Source organism: Cucurbita pepo, chromosome 3 (genome assembly GCF_057944985.1).
Source record: "Cucurbita pepo subsp. pepo isolate OVF chromosome 3, ASM5794498v1, whole genome shotgun sequence".
NCBI classification, from domain to species: domain Eukaryota; kingdom Viridiplantae; phylum Streptophyta; class Magnoliopsida; order Cucurbitales; family Cucurbitaceae; genus Cucurbita; species Cucurbita pepo.
In genome coordinates this window covers 4,510,798-4,531,153 of record NC_141800.1, presented here as the reverse complement: position 1 = coordinate 4,531,153, position 20,356 = coordinate 4,510,798, and the positions used below count along the sequence as shown (strand labels likewise).

The following is a 20,356-nucleotide window of genomic DNA, read 5'->3' as shown; positions in this document are numbered from 1 at the left end:
GATTTTTTTTTTATTTTTTAATTTTTATCAATTTAAGTTTATGAAAAATATATATATATATTTTTTGTTTGGTTATCTATATTTTTTTTAATATTTTCAAAATAAATCAGGTTTTGATTTTTTTTTTTTTTAAATTTTGATTATGAAATAAAATGTAATTATGGTAAAGAATTTGTAAAAAAATAAGTATAATTTTAAAAAATCGAACATTACCCAATTAAAATTTAAGGTTTTAGGACACAAAATTTAGTAGATTAATTAATTTTTAAAAATTGTGAATATATATAAATAGAATTAATAGTTCATACAATTTCCAAAACCGATACAAATCACTGAACTCGGTAACAAGTTTGTGATCATAAAGATTGGAACTTTAACGAAGATTCCAAAACTCATCGCTTCTACTGCTCTTCTTCGCCAAAAAATTCACGCACCCATTGCTGTTTCTTCTTCCAAAATCACGTATATAAGGGGTTTCTGCAGATCAATCAGGGCCTCCGTCTGCGTTCAATTGCCAACTATGGGGTTGGGTTCCCTTGCTTCCAGAGTTCTCAGGCCTTCTTCCACGCTTCTTGCCTCCCGAAACCCTAGAATTCTCCTCCATTTTCGACCCATTGTCTCCACCACTGAGCTTCACAACGCTGATGCCTCCCCCGCCCAACCCCAGGCTGATCCTGCCCCGCCTCCTCCTCGGACCCCCGTCGGTGGCGCTCGCGTCCATTTTTCCTCTCCTGAGGACGCCATCGAGGTCTTCGTTGATGGGTACCCTGTCAAAGTCCCTAAGGGTATGACGGTTCTTCAGGCCTGTGAGATCGCTGGGGTTGACATTCCTAGATTTTGTTATCACAGTCGTCTCTCGATCGCTGGGAATTGCCGTATGTGTCTTGTTGAAGTCGAGAAATCCCCCAAGCCCGTTGCTTCCTGCGCCATGCCCGCTCTTCCTGGTAATTTTTTTTTTTTTTTTTTTTTTTTTTTTTTTTTTTTTTTTTTTTTTTGCAATTTGTCTTTGTGTTGGATTTCTAACATAGGACGAGTTAATTGACTTAGCTTGATTATAGCTTTCGTAGGTTTCAATTATGTAAATTGATGAAGGATTAATTGACATCTGCCTGTTGTGCATATGATATCCTGTTTGTTTATGTGTACGATTAGAGCAATCGCCGTTTTCTAGCGTTCTTTTCTTGTTTTATCTTGTGCTTGACGTTGTTCTTCCGCTATCAGGATCATTAAGACAGTATCGGTGTTTTTCTTTCTGGATATAACTTTGCTATTGCATACTCCACCTTTTCTGGTTGAGTTTGTTTCATTTCTATGTTTATCGTGTGGGTGATTATTTGCTTATGTGCAGGATACTCTGTTTCATCCATTTAAGGCGATACTGAGATTCTTAAAAGGGTTTAGTTTTCGAATTGTTATATGGCTTATGCGGTGTAATCTTGAGTGATGAATGAGATAATAATTTCAGAATGGTAGCTCTTTGTCTTATCTATCTGAAAGGATGCATGGTTTGTTTTTGTGTGGAAAAGGTAGTAATTTATCTGAGTAATCTCCTTTCTAGGAATGAAAATTAAGACTGATACCCCACTGGCAAAAAAGGCTCGAGAAGGAGTTATGGAATTCTTGTTGATGAATCATCCATTGGATTGCCCAATTTGTGATCAGGGTGGAGAATGTGATCTTCAGGATCAGTCTATGGCATTTGGGTCTGATCGTGGGCGGTTTACTGACGTGAAGAGATCAGTGGTTGACAAGAACCTTGGTCCTCTAGTGAAAACTGTAATGACACGATGTATTCAGTGTACCAGGTCAGATTTTGTAGCTTACACATTCTCTGGAGGAAAATTATTTGATTTAAAGCTTTTTTTTTTTTGGGAACTTCAAATGGAATAATTTCAACGTAAGTAGTTACATGAAAATTGAATTTGGAACATTTGTCTAAGAGTTCTTTGTTTGAATAGCCATACCATGTAAAGTGTCTGGCTTCTAAGAAGGCAATATTTGAATGCTTAGCATTTTGTTTTTCCTTCTATATATCTGAGTAGAACTCTACTAGTTGCTTATCAAGTTATCATAGAACTCCAAATAGATTTATTTACTCTTTCATCAAGTAGCAACTCCTCTCGCTTTTGTTTCTTGAATAATAGTCGCTTGAGATTCATCTTTTGATTGTTTCATCTACTACAAATTTTCTAATCACCCGTAGGTCCTTCCTGGTATTTCCATGAGTATATTACTTGTTACTCTACGAGAGGTTTTAACATGCTCATTGTCTGCATGATTAACTTAGAAATAAGATTTTTAGCCTCTGCAACTTCAGAATTCTTCTGCCATTCATATCCCCCCCCCCCCCCCCCCCCCCCTCTCTTTGCTTCTAAAACTTATAAAAATGTTCACAAAATATCACTCTCTTTTTTAATGATCGTGAGTATTGTCCCGATTTGTTTAGCACACATTTGCCAATCTGAAGAGACAATTTGGAGAATATTTATTTTTTTTACTTGCCCCGATGACCACTAGGACATAGATTTTTCCAGATTTACAAGCTATAAAAAGTGGCTTTCAAGATCAATTTATTTTTTCAAAATTTGGATACGATCTCAATGTATACATATTTTGTAAATTTTATAACTATACAATGATACTATTAGTATAAAAGCTCAATTTTTAAAGATACTAGAAGTAAAAAAGATTAGTAAACAAGCTAGAATTATCTGGGCCAACACTGTGGTGGCCTTACTGTGGAGCATATGGTGCATAAGAAACAAAAAAGTTTTTCAAGTGAAAGACTCACCTTGTGATGTTTTTCTGAACCTTGATGGGGAGGTGGAATTTTGCTTCTACTTGGTCTCTAATCTCAAAAGTTTTTTGTTTATATAATTGATCCTAATCTTTGCCAGTTAGAAATCCTTTCTGTAATCCCCTTGGTTGGTGGGAATGCCTCGTCTCCTTTTTGTACTTTAAAAATAATACTTCTTTTTTAATAAACAGAAAATTATGAACATTAATGTTTATTAACGCTGCTCTAGTTCTGGTTTTTCTGTAACTGGTCTAACATTCTATCATTACTAAAATATCTGATTTGACGAACAATTTTCCTTCCTTCAGGTGTGTGAGATTTGCTACAGAGGTTGCTGGGGTACAAGATCTAGGCATGTTGGGTCGTGGTAGTGGTGAGGAAATTGGGACTTATGTCGAAAAGCTAATGACTAGTGAGCTATCGGGGAATGTCATTGATATTTGTCCAGTGGGAGCATTGACCTCAAAGCCTTTTGCGTTTAAAGCCAGGAATTGGGAATTGAAGGGTACAGAGACTATTGATGTTACTGATGCCGTTGGATCCAACATTCGAATTGACAGCCGTGGTCCAGAGGTTATGCGTATCGTGCCTCGGTTAAATGAGGTAGCTTTTGGATCTTTCATACCTAGTATGCTCACTTACCTGTGCCAATTGTATATCTCTATGAAATGCCCATTTGCTGAAGCTGAAGAATGTATTTTGCATTTTTGTGATTGACTACTAACTTTGTTGTTTGTCTCTTTTTTCTTTCATGTGATCCTGTCTGTAGGAAAGAACTTCTCAGTATAAATAAATGGAAGTTAAGAAAAGCAGGGGCTATGCCCCAAACACCAAGTGGCTCTTTGTGGAGAAGATCTTTTGACGTTTATCCTTGTGAAAAAGAAAATTTTTTCTCTAGGGAGAGAGACTTACTCTAATAGAAACGGTCCTTGGTGGAATCCCAATTTATATCCCATCTTCTTTTAGGATTTGAGTGGTGGTGTGCAAATCCCCGGGAAGACTTGTGAGAAACTTCTTATGGGAAGGGATAGAGGAAGGAAAGGGTTCACATTTGGTGGATTGAGACTTGGTGGCTAGACTGATGGAGTTTGGGAGTTAGGTATAAGGAATTTAAGGGCGTGCAACAATGCCTTGTTGGTTTAATGGTTGCCGTGCTTCCCTTGGGAGCTTGATATTTTATGGCATAAGGTAGTCATGATTAAACAACGGTCCCATTTCTACAAATCGTTTTCAAGGTGGTTTCAAAAGGTACTATCAGAAAGTTGTGAATGCTATTTTTGATGGCCTCCCTTTCTTCTCTCAGTTTTGTTTATTGTTTAGTGGAAATGGGATGAATACTTATCCGGGGAAGATAAGTGGTTGGGGATAGACTTCTTTGCGCTTTATTTCCTCGTCTTTCCCTTCCATCTACCTTAAAATTTCACTCTGTGGCTTCCATCCTTTTTCTGGGCACTCTTCGCCCATTTCCATGGTTGTTGTTGACCTGTCTGATAGGAAGTCATCCATTGTGGCCTTTTTATCTCCTTTGGGTTATTTTTCTCTTTTTGAGGGCAGAAAAGACTCATGCCTGTGGGACCGTAGTCATTTTGAAAGGCTTTGCTATAGCTATTTCTTTTGATGTTGGGTGACTCTTTTCCTTCAAGTCACCCATCTTTTCCTTGCTTTGGATGGTCAAAATCTCGAAGAAGGTAAATTTTTTGTAAGACAGTTGCTCTATGGCAAAGTTCATGCCTTAGATCGTGTTCAGAGGAAGACCCCCAATCGATTGGGCTCCTATGATGTATCCTTTGTAGGGAGCAGCCGAGAATCTAATTCTAGATCACCTTGTATGATCTTGTGAATTCGGTAGATCAGTGTGAGCGGTTTTTTTGAAACGTTAACTAGAGTGAGTAGTTCTTTGGTGAAGAAGTTCTTCCTCCCCATTCTGTGAAAAGGGTCACTTGTTGTGGTGTGCTTGTTTTTGTGCTATTTTATGGTGTCTTTTTTTCTTGTTTAGGGGGAAGTGAACAATATAACTTTTAGAGGGATTGAGAGGCCTGGGGTGATGTATGGTCCCTCGTTAGATATCACATATTCCTTGAGTCTCTGTTTTTTACAGTTTTTTAGAACTACAATAGGTTTTATTTTGATTGATTGGAGACCATTTTTGGGGTAACTAGGTTCCTCTTTTGGTTTATTATTTCTTTCAATCGATCTATGAAAGTGTGGCTCTGTTTAAATGATCATTATTAATTTAGAACAGCGATTACTCCCAATACGAGATATAATTTACAAATCTTGAAAATCCCCCATCATAGTAACGTCATCAAAACTTTGACCAAGGAAATTGAGTAGATTCATATTAAAGGAACAAAAGGACAGTTTGCTTTTCCTTTTGATTGATGGCTGTTTGAACCTCTTGGGGAGGCTTGCAAGATTTTGAACATCAAGTTTGCATTAATTCACCAATTACTTTCCACTAGACTCGCAATATTTGAACACATCAAATTGATGCATAACTTCCCCAATTACGATTTGCAGGATATTAATGAAGAATGGATATCAGACAAGACTCGCTTTTGTTATGATGGTCTCAAGAGGCAGAGATTAAACGATCCCATGATCCGTGGTGCTGATGGACGCTTTAAGGCTGTCAGCTGGCGTGATGCCCTTGCCATCGTTGCTGAAGCTGCCCATCAGGTTAAGCCTGAGGAAATTGTTGGAATTGCTGGAAAACTATCTGATGCAGAGTCTATGATTGCTCTGAAAGATCTCTTAAATAGGTTGGGATCCAATAATGTATGGTGTGAAGGAAATGGACCACAACCAAATGCGGACCTGCGTTCAGGGTATATGATGAATTCTGGTATTGCTGGTCTTGAGAAAGCAGATGTCTTTCTTTTGATTGGCACTCAGGTACTTTTATAACCTTATCAACTTCTTCTGGTGACTTACTATATTCAGCTTGTGTTTGATATAGTTGCTTTATAATATTGTTATTTTTAGAACTTCAAAGGTGTAACTAGTTTATTTTGATCTATTAACTTACAATCCGCATCACTATCACTAGTCTGTTAGTATATTGTTCTATTGATCTGTGGCAATGAAAATCACATTAATCTTCTTTCTGGTCTCCTGAACTCTCTCAATATATTTCTGATAACGTGCGTAGATCACGTATGCTTGTGGATTATTGTGAGATAAGATCTAGTTGGGTTGATGTTATTATGTGTTTAAGTATCATCCTTTGTGCCTCACTATTTCAAACTAAACTGCCAGCCAAGGGTTGAAGCTGCTATGGTGAATGCAAGAATTCGAAAGACTGTAAGAGCAACTCATGCTAAAGTTGGTTATGTTGGCCCATCTACTGAATTCAACTATGATCATGAGCACCTTGGAACAGGACCTCAGGCACTTATTGACATAGCTGAGGGTCGCCATCCCTTCTGCTCGATCCTAAAAAATGCCAAAAATCCAGCTATCATTGTTGGTGCTGGTCTTTTTGAAAGAAAGGACAAAGATGCAATCTTTTCTGTAGTTGAAAACATTGCCAAACTAAATAATGTGGTCAGACCTGACTGGAATGGTTACAATGTATTGCTTTTGAATGCTTCCCAGGCTGCAGCCCTTGACCTTGGACTCGTGCCAGAATCAGTAAATAGCATTGAGTCTGCAAAGTTTTTGTATTTGATGGGAGCCGATGATGTGGACTTGGAGAAGGTTCCAAAGGATGCTTTTGTGGTTTATCAAGGACACCATGGGGACCGAGGTGTCTATCGAGCGAATGTCATTCTCCCTGCAGCAGCATTTAGCGAGAAGGAAGGAACCTATGAAAATACCGAAGGCTGTGCCCAACAAACATTGCCAGCTGTACCAACAGTTGGTGATGCACGAGATGATTGGAAGATAATTCGTGCTCTTTCTGAGGTTGCTGGTCTGCAGTTGCCATATGATTCCCTCGGGGCTATAAGGTCCCGGATAAGGACTGTGGCGCCAAACCTCTTGCAGGTGGATGAGAGAGAGCCAGCTACATTTTCTGCTACAATTAAGCCTGAAAGCACCCAGAAGATGGACATGGCTGATTTTGGCAGTACCATCGAAAACTTCTACATGACCGACGCCATTACAAGGGCATCGAAAATCATGGCACAATGCAGCGCGTTGCTGACTAAAAAGTGAGATTTTCTTCATTATTTAGTGTTGTAAGATTTACTCTTCTGCCCCTTTCCCCATGTTTTTTGGGATTTTTTGTTTAATCGAAGTCTGTGCAAGGCTTCTCTTCTTAGACCAGATGTCTGGAACGCCCTCTAGTGCTGCTAATAATGGTGACCAGGCTTTATTTGTTTCGCTGTAACATGTTTTTGCAATGGGAAACCATTTCTGTGAACAATGGCATTTGAAGTTTGGTTCTTCAGCATTGTTTTCTTATAAAGAGATAACTGTCTTCATGCTTACACTTTTTGTATTTAGGATTCAGTGGCATTAGAGTCAACTGTGGAAAGAAAAACTAACCGATACTTCGATTTAGTCTTTATATCGTTTGCAGATGGGCCGACTCGTGCGACATCATGTGAGAGATATTGAAATGGTAAGAATGAGAGTTTTTTGTTGCATTATACAGTACTAGGACAAGTTTGATGATATTGCAATCTATCAATGTATCATACTTGATACATGGTGGTATCTATGGGGTTAGCTATTCGATTACTGATATGGTAATCCTAGAGGTAAAGTTATTCCTTTCCGAGGTATTCGACGAGGTGATCATTTCTCGTTATTCCTTCCTAAGGTATTCGACGAGGTGATCCCCTCTCACCCTTTCGATTCATCTTGGTATCTGACTGCCTTTGTCAACTATTGTCTCATGGTGCTTGTCTGCTTAAATCATTAGTATTCTTGAGTTGGCTTTGGGTCTGAATATTAATCTTTCGAAGAGTGAGTTGGTAGTCTATTTCTTTCTCGCATGATTCATGGCTTAGTTATGGAGTCATCTCCTTGTGTAGTATGTGTGCTGCAAGCTCAGAGACATCTGAACACCTTTTTGCTCACTGAAGATGATTATCAAACCAAACCCGTATTTTTTACGATCATACCATCAATGGTGATACGAGAATGATCGTGATGATGTTGTTTTTGTGGAGGTGGACGATCTAAACGATGAGCTTCATACACAGGTGCATGCCCAGTTATTCAACTACTCATACTTTGATTTGAAACATTGGTACAAAAAGTATTCTTGCATTTGAAGTTTTGGTTGTTTGAATACATGTTGAAAGTGGAATTGGTGAACAAACCTTTGATTACAATTTAGAATGGGCATAAAGTTTTCAAACCAAGTTGGTGGAACAAAATGTGTCGGATTCTATATTTTGTATTTCTCTTTAAGTAAAAGTAACATCAAAGTGATACAAATGTTGGTATAGTGATAATATCGGCTTACTCGATGGACCAGATATTACCAGAAAAAAGTTCAATTGGACCAGATATTACCAGAAAAAAGTTCAATTATGTAGTGCCAATTATCATCTCAAATGTCGATGGTCCTAGCGAAGAAGATCTTTGAATCCTTTATATTACAAATAATTCATTATCACAATAATAGAAATAAGAATGTATGATAAACAAAATATGAATGTGATCGTAAACATTGAATCGAGACAAATATATTATTATTCATAGTTTATGTCCATCAAAATTATTGTAACATTTATTGAATCCCAAAAGCATATCACTCACATGAACTAAATATTGAAGACCATAATCTTATGAGACATGATGAGTATCTCTCCTTCCCACCAACACTCCTTTGTGTGTATAATCATGTGAAGCTCCATTCCATTTTGTCTTCCATTTTGTGAACAACTTTAAAGGCCAAGTTACAAACGCCCATTTTGTGTGTTTTGTTCTCAATCTTAACAAAACTTTAATTTGATTATGTTATAAATTCTCGGACCATTAAGATGCTACAAACGAAAACTCTTAAATCGAGGCATTTCAAGTTAAAGTACTAGAAATGCTTGAACGCTGTCTAGCTCTTTCCGGCCTTAAGCCCTAATTCCTTCTTGAATTCCATTGGTTTCATATTTCTTCATCAGATTCACTCGAGTTTCTCGATAATTTCTTTAAAACTTCTATTTGTTCAATCCTATAGTATAAGGATACATGCTTGAAAATAGCAGATAAATTATCAAAACGAACAATAAGTAAGTTCTAAAAATAACTCACAAATTACGCTATCAACCCTTTGAATTGATCTTTTCAATTCACTTCGACTACCTTGAAAGCAACCGTTCCAATCAACACGGTGTAATTAAATGGAGAATTTAAAGATTTATATTCATTTGACACATGAATTGGGCGACCAAAGTGGTCCAAGACAGGTACCTTAAAAAGACAAAGAACAAGTGAAGGTAGGAGCTTATCTACACTATTCATTATGGGTCCAAACTTAGGAACATTATTATCGTTTTAGAGTTTTTTTAAGTGTCTTTTCAAACGCGTTTTTAAGAGTCAAAGGGTATACATGAAAGTGTCTAAAATCATCTAAAACAGGTAGAGTTAGAGAGATTCGATGTCTTACTCTCTTGGTCGAGGCTGTATGTCTTGATCAGTTGAGTTTGTTCATATCGAAAAAATTAAAAGAAAAAAAAAATTAAGCTTGTCCTCTCCCCTTGTAATAGAACAATTCACTGTGAAATCCCACCTCAGTTGAGAGGGAAACAAAACATTTCTTACAAGGATGTAGAAGCTGACGGTGATACGTAACGGGTCATAGCAAGCAATCTCTGCTAGCGGTGGGCTTTGACTATTATAAATGATATCAGAGCCAGTAACTCGACGATGCAAAGCACTAGTCGGAGTAGGACTAAATCCTCTCCATACTAAACACGCTTGAAAATCATGAGGCTAACGGCGATACGTAACGGGTCATAGTGAACAATATCTGCTAGCGGTAAGTTTGCTCTGTTACACATACGTGCTTTTTCCTTTTGTTTAGTAAGGTAATAAGTCGTAAGCGAGATAAGAACGAGTTTTTTCCCGAAAAACCAGCTTTAGGACCACCAACAAATAAGAGGTATTGTCGCGACCTCAAACCGAGTTAGTGAGTCGCTTTCGGTTTAGTTTATAGTCATTGCTAATTTTTCAACAAAACGGAGAATCTGGTGAATAAAGGTGTAGCAAATTAATGCACAAAATAATGTTTTAATTAAGCATAATTGAAGTGATTAAAGTTAAACACGCGTTGATCTATACATTATCTCAGTTTTACAATTAAATAAATAAATAAATAACAAATAAAAGTAATAGCTTTAAAAAATATCTTCCATTTTTTATTTGATGAACTTTTATTATATTCAAATTTTTTTTACGTTTTCCTAAATTCTATTTAAAACCCTAAACTTCCCATTTTTAATATTATTTAAATGAATGTTTCTTTATTTTGTCTTTAAATTTAAATATTTAAATATCTATTTTAATATTTTATTAAATATGAAATTACATGTATATAGATTGGATTAAAAAAATCTTTAAACCAATAAAAAAAAAATTAGATTGATTAGATTAGTTACTGGACCTACTTGAACAGAGTTTATAACCCAAACTAAGCCAACCGTCTATTTTTAAATTGGGTTAGATTTTTTTTTTTAATTATTTACAAAAATCCTACTAATTTACCCTACATATTATAATAATAACTAAAACCTCGTATAATTCAAATATCAAACATTTGCATAATCAAAATTGGTTATAAGCGTTAAATATTCTTAATCTTTTTAAAAATAAGGTAGAGTTGAGTTGGATTATAACCATATTTTTAAGTTGGTCGGGTTGTCCCAACCAAAAAAATGTAAACCTCAAACTAAACTAAATATATACTTTTATAAAAATTCTAACCGAGCCTTTATGGTTTGGATTGAGTAGTTTGAGTTAATCGAATTATCAAGTATATGAACATTCATACTGTAATTTGATAGTTTTTTTTTTTTTTTTTTTTTTTGATAGTTTGATTCTCGAATTAAAAAAATACATATACCCATTAAATAATTTTAAAATGAAAAGTATTTAAATTAAAGTTGGAAAAAAAAAATTATACATAAAGTGAGCTATCAAAATAAATTTGAATATTATATTTATTTCGTTTTATTTGTTTGTTTGGTAAGATATTTCAATCAATGTAGCTAGTTCCAAGCTTTATATATATAATATATATATATAAAGAGAGATTGTTTGTTTAATTTAAAATATAATATTATATAATATGTATGGTTTGTAGTGTTCTAAGTCATCAATAATAGAAGACGTGCATCACATAGATTCCATAAACCATATCATATAATATACTCTTCAATTATGTATTGATCGTAACTATATTCCTCGACATTTTTTAAAGTGTGAAACATCTTCTTAATAGATATGTTTTAAAATTATGAAACTGACACGATACGTAATAGGTCAAAGTAAACAATATCTGCTAACAAACGTCAAACTCCAAGAGTTAAAATAAAAATTTTCAAAGTTCGAGGATATAATTGAAACCAATCCCACCTAACGAGTATTTTTTTAATAATTTAATCTAAATTCAAACCGTCGCTGTTCTAAAAGAGACAAAACATGATGGGTTACTTTAACAAAATTTAATATTAATAAAAAAAACGACAATATTTGAATGTTTAGAAAATTAAGTAAAGATTCTATTCACCAACCTAACTCATATAAGCCTCCCAATTAAACCCAAATTTAATTTTGTTTAAAGTGTAGCCTACTTTAGATTAGGTTCTAACAATATAATATATTTTCAATATATTTCAAAAATGCCAAAGTTCAACCTACCCAAATTTAATTAATAAAACATCCCTCTTAGATAGGGATGTCATAATCTACCCAAAAAAAAAAAAAAAAAAATCATTAAGCATTTAGTCATTACAATTATAATAAAAATCGACTCATTCAACATTTTTCTTTAATTATTACATATTAAAAATCAGATAGACACTATACGTTAGTTTAAAAGAACTCTACCGATAAGGTAGATCTTTCTTTTCATTGACTCAATCATAAGAATTCTAAAGTTAAACGTGCTTCGATTTGAGCAATTCCACGTTAGGTGATCTTTTGAAAAATTTCCTATAAAGGAAACATGTGAGTGAGAACAAAGCATGTTAGAAGAACTCGTGTTACTACGTGGAGACAGTTCTTTTCTCTTAGCTTAGTGTTATATAGTAAAGCTATATATATATATGACATATAAAGTAAATTGTCGTAAATAAAAAGCTATATCTGGTAAAGTTATATAGGGTAGATAGTTATATCTGGTAGAGCTATATATATATATATAGTAAGTTGAACTATATTTTTCTGTACTTTCTTGTATTCTCTCCTCCACATCATCAATACAAATTCCTTAGCCAATATTCTCCTTGTATTTTTGTGTTCATCTAGATCGAGTGTATGAACGGTTGTGCGATCCTAACAATTATAACTCATTACTACTTAAAATAATTTAGGGTGGATTATTATCATAGTTATAATCAATCAAATATCATAACTTTCATTAGCTAAATCGATAACAAAACACAAAAATTAAATGTGACACCCGAGTAAAGGAGTGGTTAATGAATGAACCGATACCACATATGAATGAAAGCAATATTGAGGATAGAATGACTAAGAAAAACTTAATGAAAATGAAAGTTACGACCAATACCAACAAGATGCACCTTCCTTTTCAGTAGATCAATCATAGAAACTTCATGATCCTCTTAGAAATTTGCCGAGATGCATGCGAGTGAAAATAAAGCATGTTGGATGTTGAAAGGACTCGGGTTGGTCTGTTGGGATAGTTTTCACTCTTACGAAGTCGAACCCGAATATATTAATGAAAAAACTTAGGTAATTGAAACTATTTATTGAATTTAAAAGTTTTGAGTTCAATGAACCAAAATCAAATTTCTCAAAAAGAAAATATATGAACATGTGTAGGAGTGTGATTATGGGAAAAAGGGAATAGGGTTTGTTCATAGTATGGGGATGATATTTTAAAACTAATTAAAACAGAAAATTCCAAAACAAAAAACAAAAAAACAATTTCATTTTAAAGTGGACACGACAGTGGTTTTTCACAAACCTTCGAAAATTGTTTGGCATCTTTGGAACATGTCATAAGAGTAATGTGAAGCTTTGGTCTGTTTTTATGTCATCTATTAATTACTCATCCCGTGATCCCTTTGCTCTCGTGATACTTCCTTACTTTCTTTCCAAAACAAAATCTACAATTTGAAATAGTAAAATATTCCACGAGAAGAAGGGTATTTCAGTAAATCGAGATCACGTTCGAATGAGAATCAGAGAGTTCATGATAATATGTAATTATTGTTAAGAAAACCTTAATAAAATTAACGGCGTGCACTTTGAAACAACTCTATGTTGAAAGGATTTTGTGTTGGTTTATTGGGATCGTCTTCGTTTTCAAAAATAATTTAATACAAGTTGGTGGTATGACCAAATTTATGAAGGATGCAAGAGAGTGTCGAAACCGTCAGATGTTGAATTTAGAATCTTGATGTAATTAGTTCGATTTGACTCAATTTGAGTGACAAACCGAAAATTCAACAACCATCTAGCATATCAAACAAACATGAAGAATCGAGTCAAACGGTCACATGGAGCAAATTGAACCACTCCAAACCGACAGTTCAATCAATTCAGTTTGATGATTTGTCGTTTGCTTAATTCTAAGAAGGAAGTGTTTGGATCAGGTCTAGCTTGTTTGCCCACCGAAAATAAACAAGGAAAAATAGGTGAATATGCGAAAGAGATTTCAAATATCAATACCGTGATATGGGTTGAAGAGGAGAACGAAACATTCCTTATAAGTTTAGAAATCTCTCCAATGGATGAGGCTAACAACGATACATAACCGGATAAAGCGAACAATATATGCTAACAGTGGGCTTGGGCTGTTACAAATTTATTAGAGCCAAACATCAGATGGTGTGCCAGTGAGAACGTTGAGCCTCCAAGAAATGGATTTTTGTGAGATCCCGACCTAAAAACCTCTCACTAGTATATATGTTTATACTTTTTAAAACAAGATCAAATATTTATTACTTATTATATTTACATTAATGATTTTTTTTAACTATATAATAGAAATTTCAATTTATTAATCTTCACGTCAATGTCGAATTCATATGAGAATACAGACGAAAATGTCGATAAAGTCACGAAAATATAAACCCGTAATGAAGGTGATATTAAAAAAGCTACTTTATTAATAACTAAAAAAACTAAAAGTAGTAATTAATTTGTGGAAGTACAAAATCCAAAGGAAAGAAATAAAATCGTGCCTTTTCGTTTTCATAGGTAACTTTATTGCATGCAAAAGAAGACGTGTGTGAGGAACCATACAAAAAACAAGTCCTTATCATTTCTCTAGAACCATCCACACGCCTACAAATTGAGAGAGCTCAAACTTTAGCGGACCCCGACTTCCACTTGACCTCAGATGTTTGAATCTTCATACTTCTTTTGTGGTAATAGAAAAAAATCGTTGAGTCAGAAACCATCTATAAAATTAAGAAATTATATGTTAGTATAACGATACGCTTTTTATACTGAAAACAAGATCGTCACTACATGCATGACGTGACTAATACGTGTGGAAAAGACCCATTAAAAATATTTTATAAAACGTGACATGGACTTAACTTTCAAAAATAAATACCTTAGAACAACGTAGTCGTAAATAGGAAAACTGAAAAACTTTGAACTAATCTAAGGGCTACTTAAACGCTTTGGCCCCTATAAAAAATATTTGTTCCCCTCTCCAAATAACGTGGGATCTCACTATCCACCGACGCTGGGCAGGAGAGATTTCCACACCTTTATACATAATGTTTCATTCCTCCCTCCAACTAGTGTGGGATCTCACAATTTACCCCACTTGGAGGCTCAACGTCCTACTAGCACACCGCTTGATGTCTGACTTTGATACTATGAGATCCCACATCGGTTAGAGTGGAGAACAGAGCATTTCTTATAAGGGTGTGGAAACCTCTCCCTAACAGAAACATTTTAAAACTGTGAGACTGATAACGATAGTAACCCCAAGTTCACCGCTAGTAGATATTGTCTGCTTTGACTCCACTGACAGCTTCACAATTCTAAAACACGTCTATATAAAAAAAAAAATATATATATATATATATATATATAATATTTTGATGTTTAAATGGAAGAATGAGGTGTAAAACCCACTAAATTTGTTTATAAAAAATGTGTGAAACAAGGGTTACATCTGTTCAATCTTGAACCACATTAATTTTGATGTTAACATATAATTTGTTTTCTCTCTATCTTAAATTAAACATTTATATTTAACCACAAAAATTTAAAACATCCAACTAATATCTATTTTATCTTCTCCTTTATGACAAAAAAACACGTGGCACTATTTCCTGGTCCGACCTTTTCCAAATATTCTTTTTCTTTTGTTTTTTTTCCTCTAGTTTTATAAAATATATTCTTTTTCAATTATTTATTTTATATTATAATTCAATAAATAATACACTAATTTTAAGTTTTAAAAAATAGTTTAATTTTTCGTTTTTTATATATATTTTACCACAGGTTCACAATTAATTTTTATTTAGTTACTCCTAAAAATTATTTTTAATAAAATCGAGATAATATTTTTAGTCAAATAAATAAATATAAGACGTATTTTTATGTAATTTCGATGCTCAAATTCTAAATATTTAAAATGAAAAAACACAACAATAAGACTTAAATAGTTTTTTTTTTTTTTTTTTTTTTAATGCAAAATTTGAAAAATAAATTTGAAGATTCAAAAAGCTAGAAAATAAATATGAAATTCCACACATAAAAGTAGACTTAAAATGTTATAGAACATAACATAAAGAAATTAATTTTGTGGTTAATATAATTACATAATTTAAATATATGTTGTATAATATAAAGTAATGATTTTGAGTTATCAAGTTTTAATAGGGCCCACCCATGAACACCACTTGGCCCCACAATATTTGTTTCCATAAATAAAAAATAATACAAATATAATCTCAATTTTATTTATAAAAAAAAATAAAAATAATCATATAAACAAATTATTTCAATTAATAAAGAAGGGGCAATGCAGCCAAAAGGGAAAGTAGACAAAAATAATAATTTTAATTCTAATAATAATAATAATAATACAAAAGAAAAAGTGGGAGAGAAATTAAAGGAAAAATTACCTATTTATTTATTTAAAAGAAAAAACATCCCTTCAATAGACTAGCTTTTCTATTTATTTATTTTTTATTTATCATTATTATTATTATTTTAGTATTTGTGTCATTTAATTCAAAGCTTACTAAATGTTTACATCATTATTAGCACAAAAATCAACATATATATTAAGATTAATTTGTGGATATTTATTTGTTGCATACTAAAATAATATTAGTTATCCGAACCAAAATTAGATAAAATTACATTTTTGTCCCTCGATTTTAATCTGACAATTTTATCCTTCATTGATCATCACTACCCGTAGATATTATCCTCTTAGGACTTTCCCTTCCGATTCTTTCCTTAAGGTTCTAAAACGTGTCTACCAGAGAGGTTTCCATACCCTCACAAAAAATATTTAGTTCTCATCTTCAACTAACGTGGGAACTCACAGTGAGAAAAATATATATTTTTATTCTTAAAAACATATAAAATTATTTTTTAATTATAAAATACTAAGTTAACGGTTTACGATAAAATTGACAAAGGAACCAAAATGCTATTGATTATAAACCTCGTGGGTATGCTCCTTAACTATTACAGATAACGAAAAAAATTGGAGTAAATGATATTTAGAATCAAATAAACACATAAATAATCTCGTTCTCGTTTAAGTCACTTTCAATTTATTTTACTTCATCAAATACCAATGCAACAACTTTAGCTAACATATGAATGTAACAAATAAAACGATACATATTAAAATCGTTTTGTTGTACTAAGAGCTTGAGCTCAAAGTTCAACAATAAAGAACACTTATTTTAGCGGTTCGAAGTCTTTAAATTTGTAAATTAATATTAATTGTAATTATAATTTGATTTGATTTTAGTATTTGAAAAATAATTTCGAATTCAAATTTGACGAAGTTAAACAAAATATCAAATCAGTACTGATAGTCTCGGTGGGTCAATTGTCAATTTATAAATTATAAACGATACTCAAACTCAGTTATAATTATTTAATAATATCATTTTTTTTTTTCGATTTCTGACGCACTTAATACTACTTTATATTATTTATGTTTATCATTTAGAAGTTAAGTCAATCATTAAGTCTCTTCTAAGCTAACGAGATAATGAACACAACAGTGAACTCACTTAACACCCGATCATTTTTTTTTAAATACGAATTTTATAATTTAAGTTATTTGATATTTTTATTTAAAACAAAAAAAAATAAAAAAATAAAAAACCCTTATTTTAGTCTTTTCATTAAACAGATGTTTGAATTACTAACTTTTAAAATTGTAACTGATATCTTATTCACCAAACTAGAATCGATTTTATTGTTCGATTTTGTCATGTGAACTTTCGATGTGGAAACTCAACGTTCTACATATTTGCTAAGTTCATTCATTCTTCCATAATCGTTCGTGCTCCCCTTCTATTTAACCAACAAGAAATATCTCGTAAGAGTTTACCTTAATTCAACGCATTTAAATCTTAGCTCGTGCAATTATTCTCCCGATTCTCTATCAATTGAATTATATGTTTGTATGTTAGCACAGCAATAAATTATATATTTACAAAAACAAGGATTAAAAATTACTTTTAGTCTATAAATTTATTTGAAAGTAATAATTTAATTTATAAATTTTGGTTAGTTTTAATAATTGAAAAAAATCTATAAAATTAAATATTAAACTTTAATATATAAAAAAATTAAAAAAGAGTTAAATTTTAAAAGTATTTTATTTTATTTATTTAAATGCTTAAACTTTGAATTTTAATTCAAAATTATTAATCTTAGATACAAATCTATTGAAACTTAGTGGAATAAATTCATAAAATTGAAAAAAGTAAATTAATGGAATTTAATAGAAGAAACATTATTTGTTTTACCAAAAAAAAAAAATAATAATAATAAAATAAAATAAAATAAAAGTATGTGTGTGTGTAAACTAATAGATGTTAACAAGTCTCCAAAGAAAACGCGTCTCTCCTTTTCCCCATTTTTGGCCTTCTTTTTTGGTGCTTTTATGCCCACCCTCTCCTCTGTTCTCTCTCTCTCTCTCTCTCTCTCTATATATATATATATATATAATCCTTCCCCAACCTCTGCACTTCACCAATCCCAGAAAAACCCATAAAAAAACCCACCATGCTTCTCTCTCTCTTCTATCTCTCTCTACTCTCTCTCTCCTTCTCCCACTCCCATTCTCTCTCCCTCTCCTTCCCTCTTTCTCTCTCTAAACGCCCCTCCCCTGTTTCTTCCCCTGTTTCTTCCCCTGTTTCTCCCCCTGTTTCTCCTCTCTTCTCTTCTCTCTCCTCCTACGGCTCCGTCAAGCTCCCCTTCAAATACTCCACCGCCCTTGTCGTTTCTCTTCCTATTGGAACGCCGCCGCAGCCCACGGACTTGGTTTTGGACACCGGCAGCCAGCTTTCTTGGATTCAATGTCACCGGAAACTTCATAAGAAATTGCTCAAGCCCAAAACGGCGTCGTTCGACCCTTCTCTCTCCTCCTCTTTCTCTCTCCTCCCTTGTAATCATCCTCTCTGCAAACCCAGAATTCCTGATTTTACCCTTCCCACTTCTTGTGACCAAAATCGCCTCTGTCATTACTCCTACTTCTACGCTGATGGTACCTTGGCTGAGGGTAATCTCGTAAGAGAAAAATTCACCTTCTCAAATTCCCGTACTACCCCTCCTGTCATCCTTGGCTGTGCTCAAGCCTCCACTGAAAACAGGGGTATTTTGGGAATGAATACTGGACGTCTCTCCTTCGTCTCCCAAGCCAAAATATCCAAATTCTCCTACTGCGTTCCCGGTCGAACTGGACCGGATTCAACCGGCTTGTTCTACCTTGGAGACAACCCCAATTCTGCCCATTTCAAATATATATCCTTGTTGACTTTCCCCAAAAGTCAACGCTCCCCGAATCTCGATCCACTGGCGTACACCCTCCCATTGAAGGGCATAAAAATAGCCGGGAACCGTCTCAATATCTCGTCGGCCGTTTTCAAACCGGATAGGAGCGGGTCCGGTCAAACCATGATTGACTCCGGTTCGGACCTCACTTACCTAGTGGACGAAGCGTACGAGAAGGTTAAAGAAGAGATAGTCAAATTAGTGGGGCCCTTAATGAAGAAAGGGTACGAATACGCCGCCGTGGCCGACATGTGTTTCAACGACGGCGAGACGGCGGAGGTGGGTCGGAGGATTCGCGACATGTCGTTCGAGTTTGAGAATGGGGTGGAGATTTCGGTGGGGAAAGGAGAGGGGGTTTTGACGGAAGTGGAAAAAGGAGTGAAGTGTGTGGGGTTTGGACGGTCGGGAAGGCTTGGAATTGCGAGTAACATAATCGGAACCGTCCATCAGAAGAACACGTGGATAGAATATGATTTGGCCAATAGGAGAATAGGGTTTGGTGGAGCCGACTGTAGCCGATTGAAGTGATGATGGACGATGAAGATTTCTACACGTGTTAGGGTTTGTGGAGGGTTCTAGAAGATGTTTGTATAATCATCATATTTTATTGAGTTGTGTGTATATAAATATGTGTGTATAGTTTCATACTTCATATAATAAAACAAAAATTTGTTCCTCAGACTACTTATAATAAGGTTATAATATAAGGTTTATTAATGAACAATATGATTTAATTAGACATAATAAGGTTATAATATAAGGTTTATTAATGAACAATATGATTTAATTAGACATATAATATAAGGTTTATTAATGAACAATATGATTTAATTTGGGTGGGAAGCAAAAGACATCTTGGTGTTCAAAATTAATTCTGATCCTATCTGCCGACCTAAACAAATCCCACAAAAGAATTAAAAAATAATAAAAATTAATATATATATATATATTTAAAATAATAATAAATAAATAAACCATTAACCTGAATTATTCCCGACACACACATGATTAGATATGTTGGGGTTCTTGCTCCATGTTTACGTTTGACACGTGGCACTTCCTAACATATTTCCTTCCATTCACTTCTTTTTAGGTTTTTTATTTACTTTTTTAAAGTGTTATGTGTTTCTATTTATGCATCAATTTTTTCGTGGATTAAAACAAAAAAAAAAAAAAAAAAAAAATGTAACTTCTTTTTTTTTACTCTTACTTTTACTGTGGTCAAAAGAATTACCATGAGTGAGATGATCGGAGTCGGGACAATATATGAGCAAGATTGAAGCGAGGAAAGTTTATAATTCACTTCAAAATATTTATAAATTTGTTATAGAAATGACGGTAGAGAATATTTTTTTTAATTATTTATATAATGTTTTAATTTGTATTGGATTAAGATCAAGTAATTATTTGTGTCCATGT

General features: G+C 33.6%; 2 protein-coding genes across 2 annotated transcripts; both read left to right on the top strand.

Moving 5' to 3' along the window:
- Positions 1–328: 328 nt before the first annotated feature.
- On the top strand, positions 329–7,230 carry LOC111790466 (NADH dehydrogenase [ubiquinone] iron-sulfur protein 1, mitochondrial). Its single transcript, XM_087122554.1, has 5 exons — positions 329–944; positions 1,559–1,805; positions 3,106–3,400; positions 5,318–5,692; positions 6,056–7,230. Exons 1-5 carry the CDS (start codon positions 521–523, stop codon positions 6,953–6,955), a joined length of 2,241 nt encoding a protein of 746 aa, XP_086978680.1. The 5' UTR covers positions 329–520; the 3' UTR covers positions 6,956–7,230.
- A 10,887-nt stretch (positions 7,231–18,117) lies between these two features.
- On the top strand, positions 18,118–19,616 carry LOC111789896 (aspartic proteinase PCS1). Its single transcript, XM_023670614.2, has one exon. The coding sequence runs from the start codon at positions 18,170–18,172 to the stop codon at positions 19,463–19,465; it is 1,296 nt and encodes a 431-aa protein (XP_023526382.2). The 5' UTR covers positions 18,118–18,169; the 3' UTR covers positions 19,466–19,616.
- The last annotated feature ends 740 nt before the right edge of the window (positions 19,617–20,356 follow it).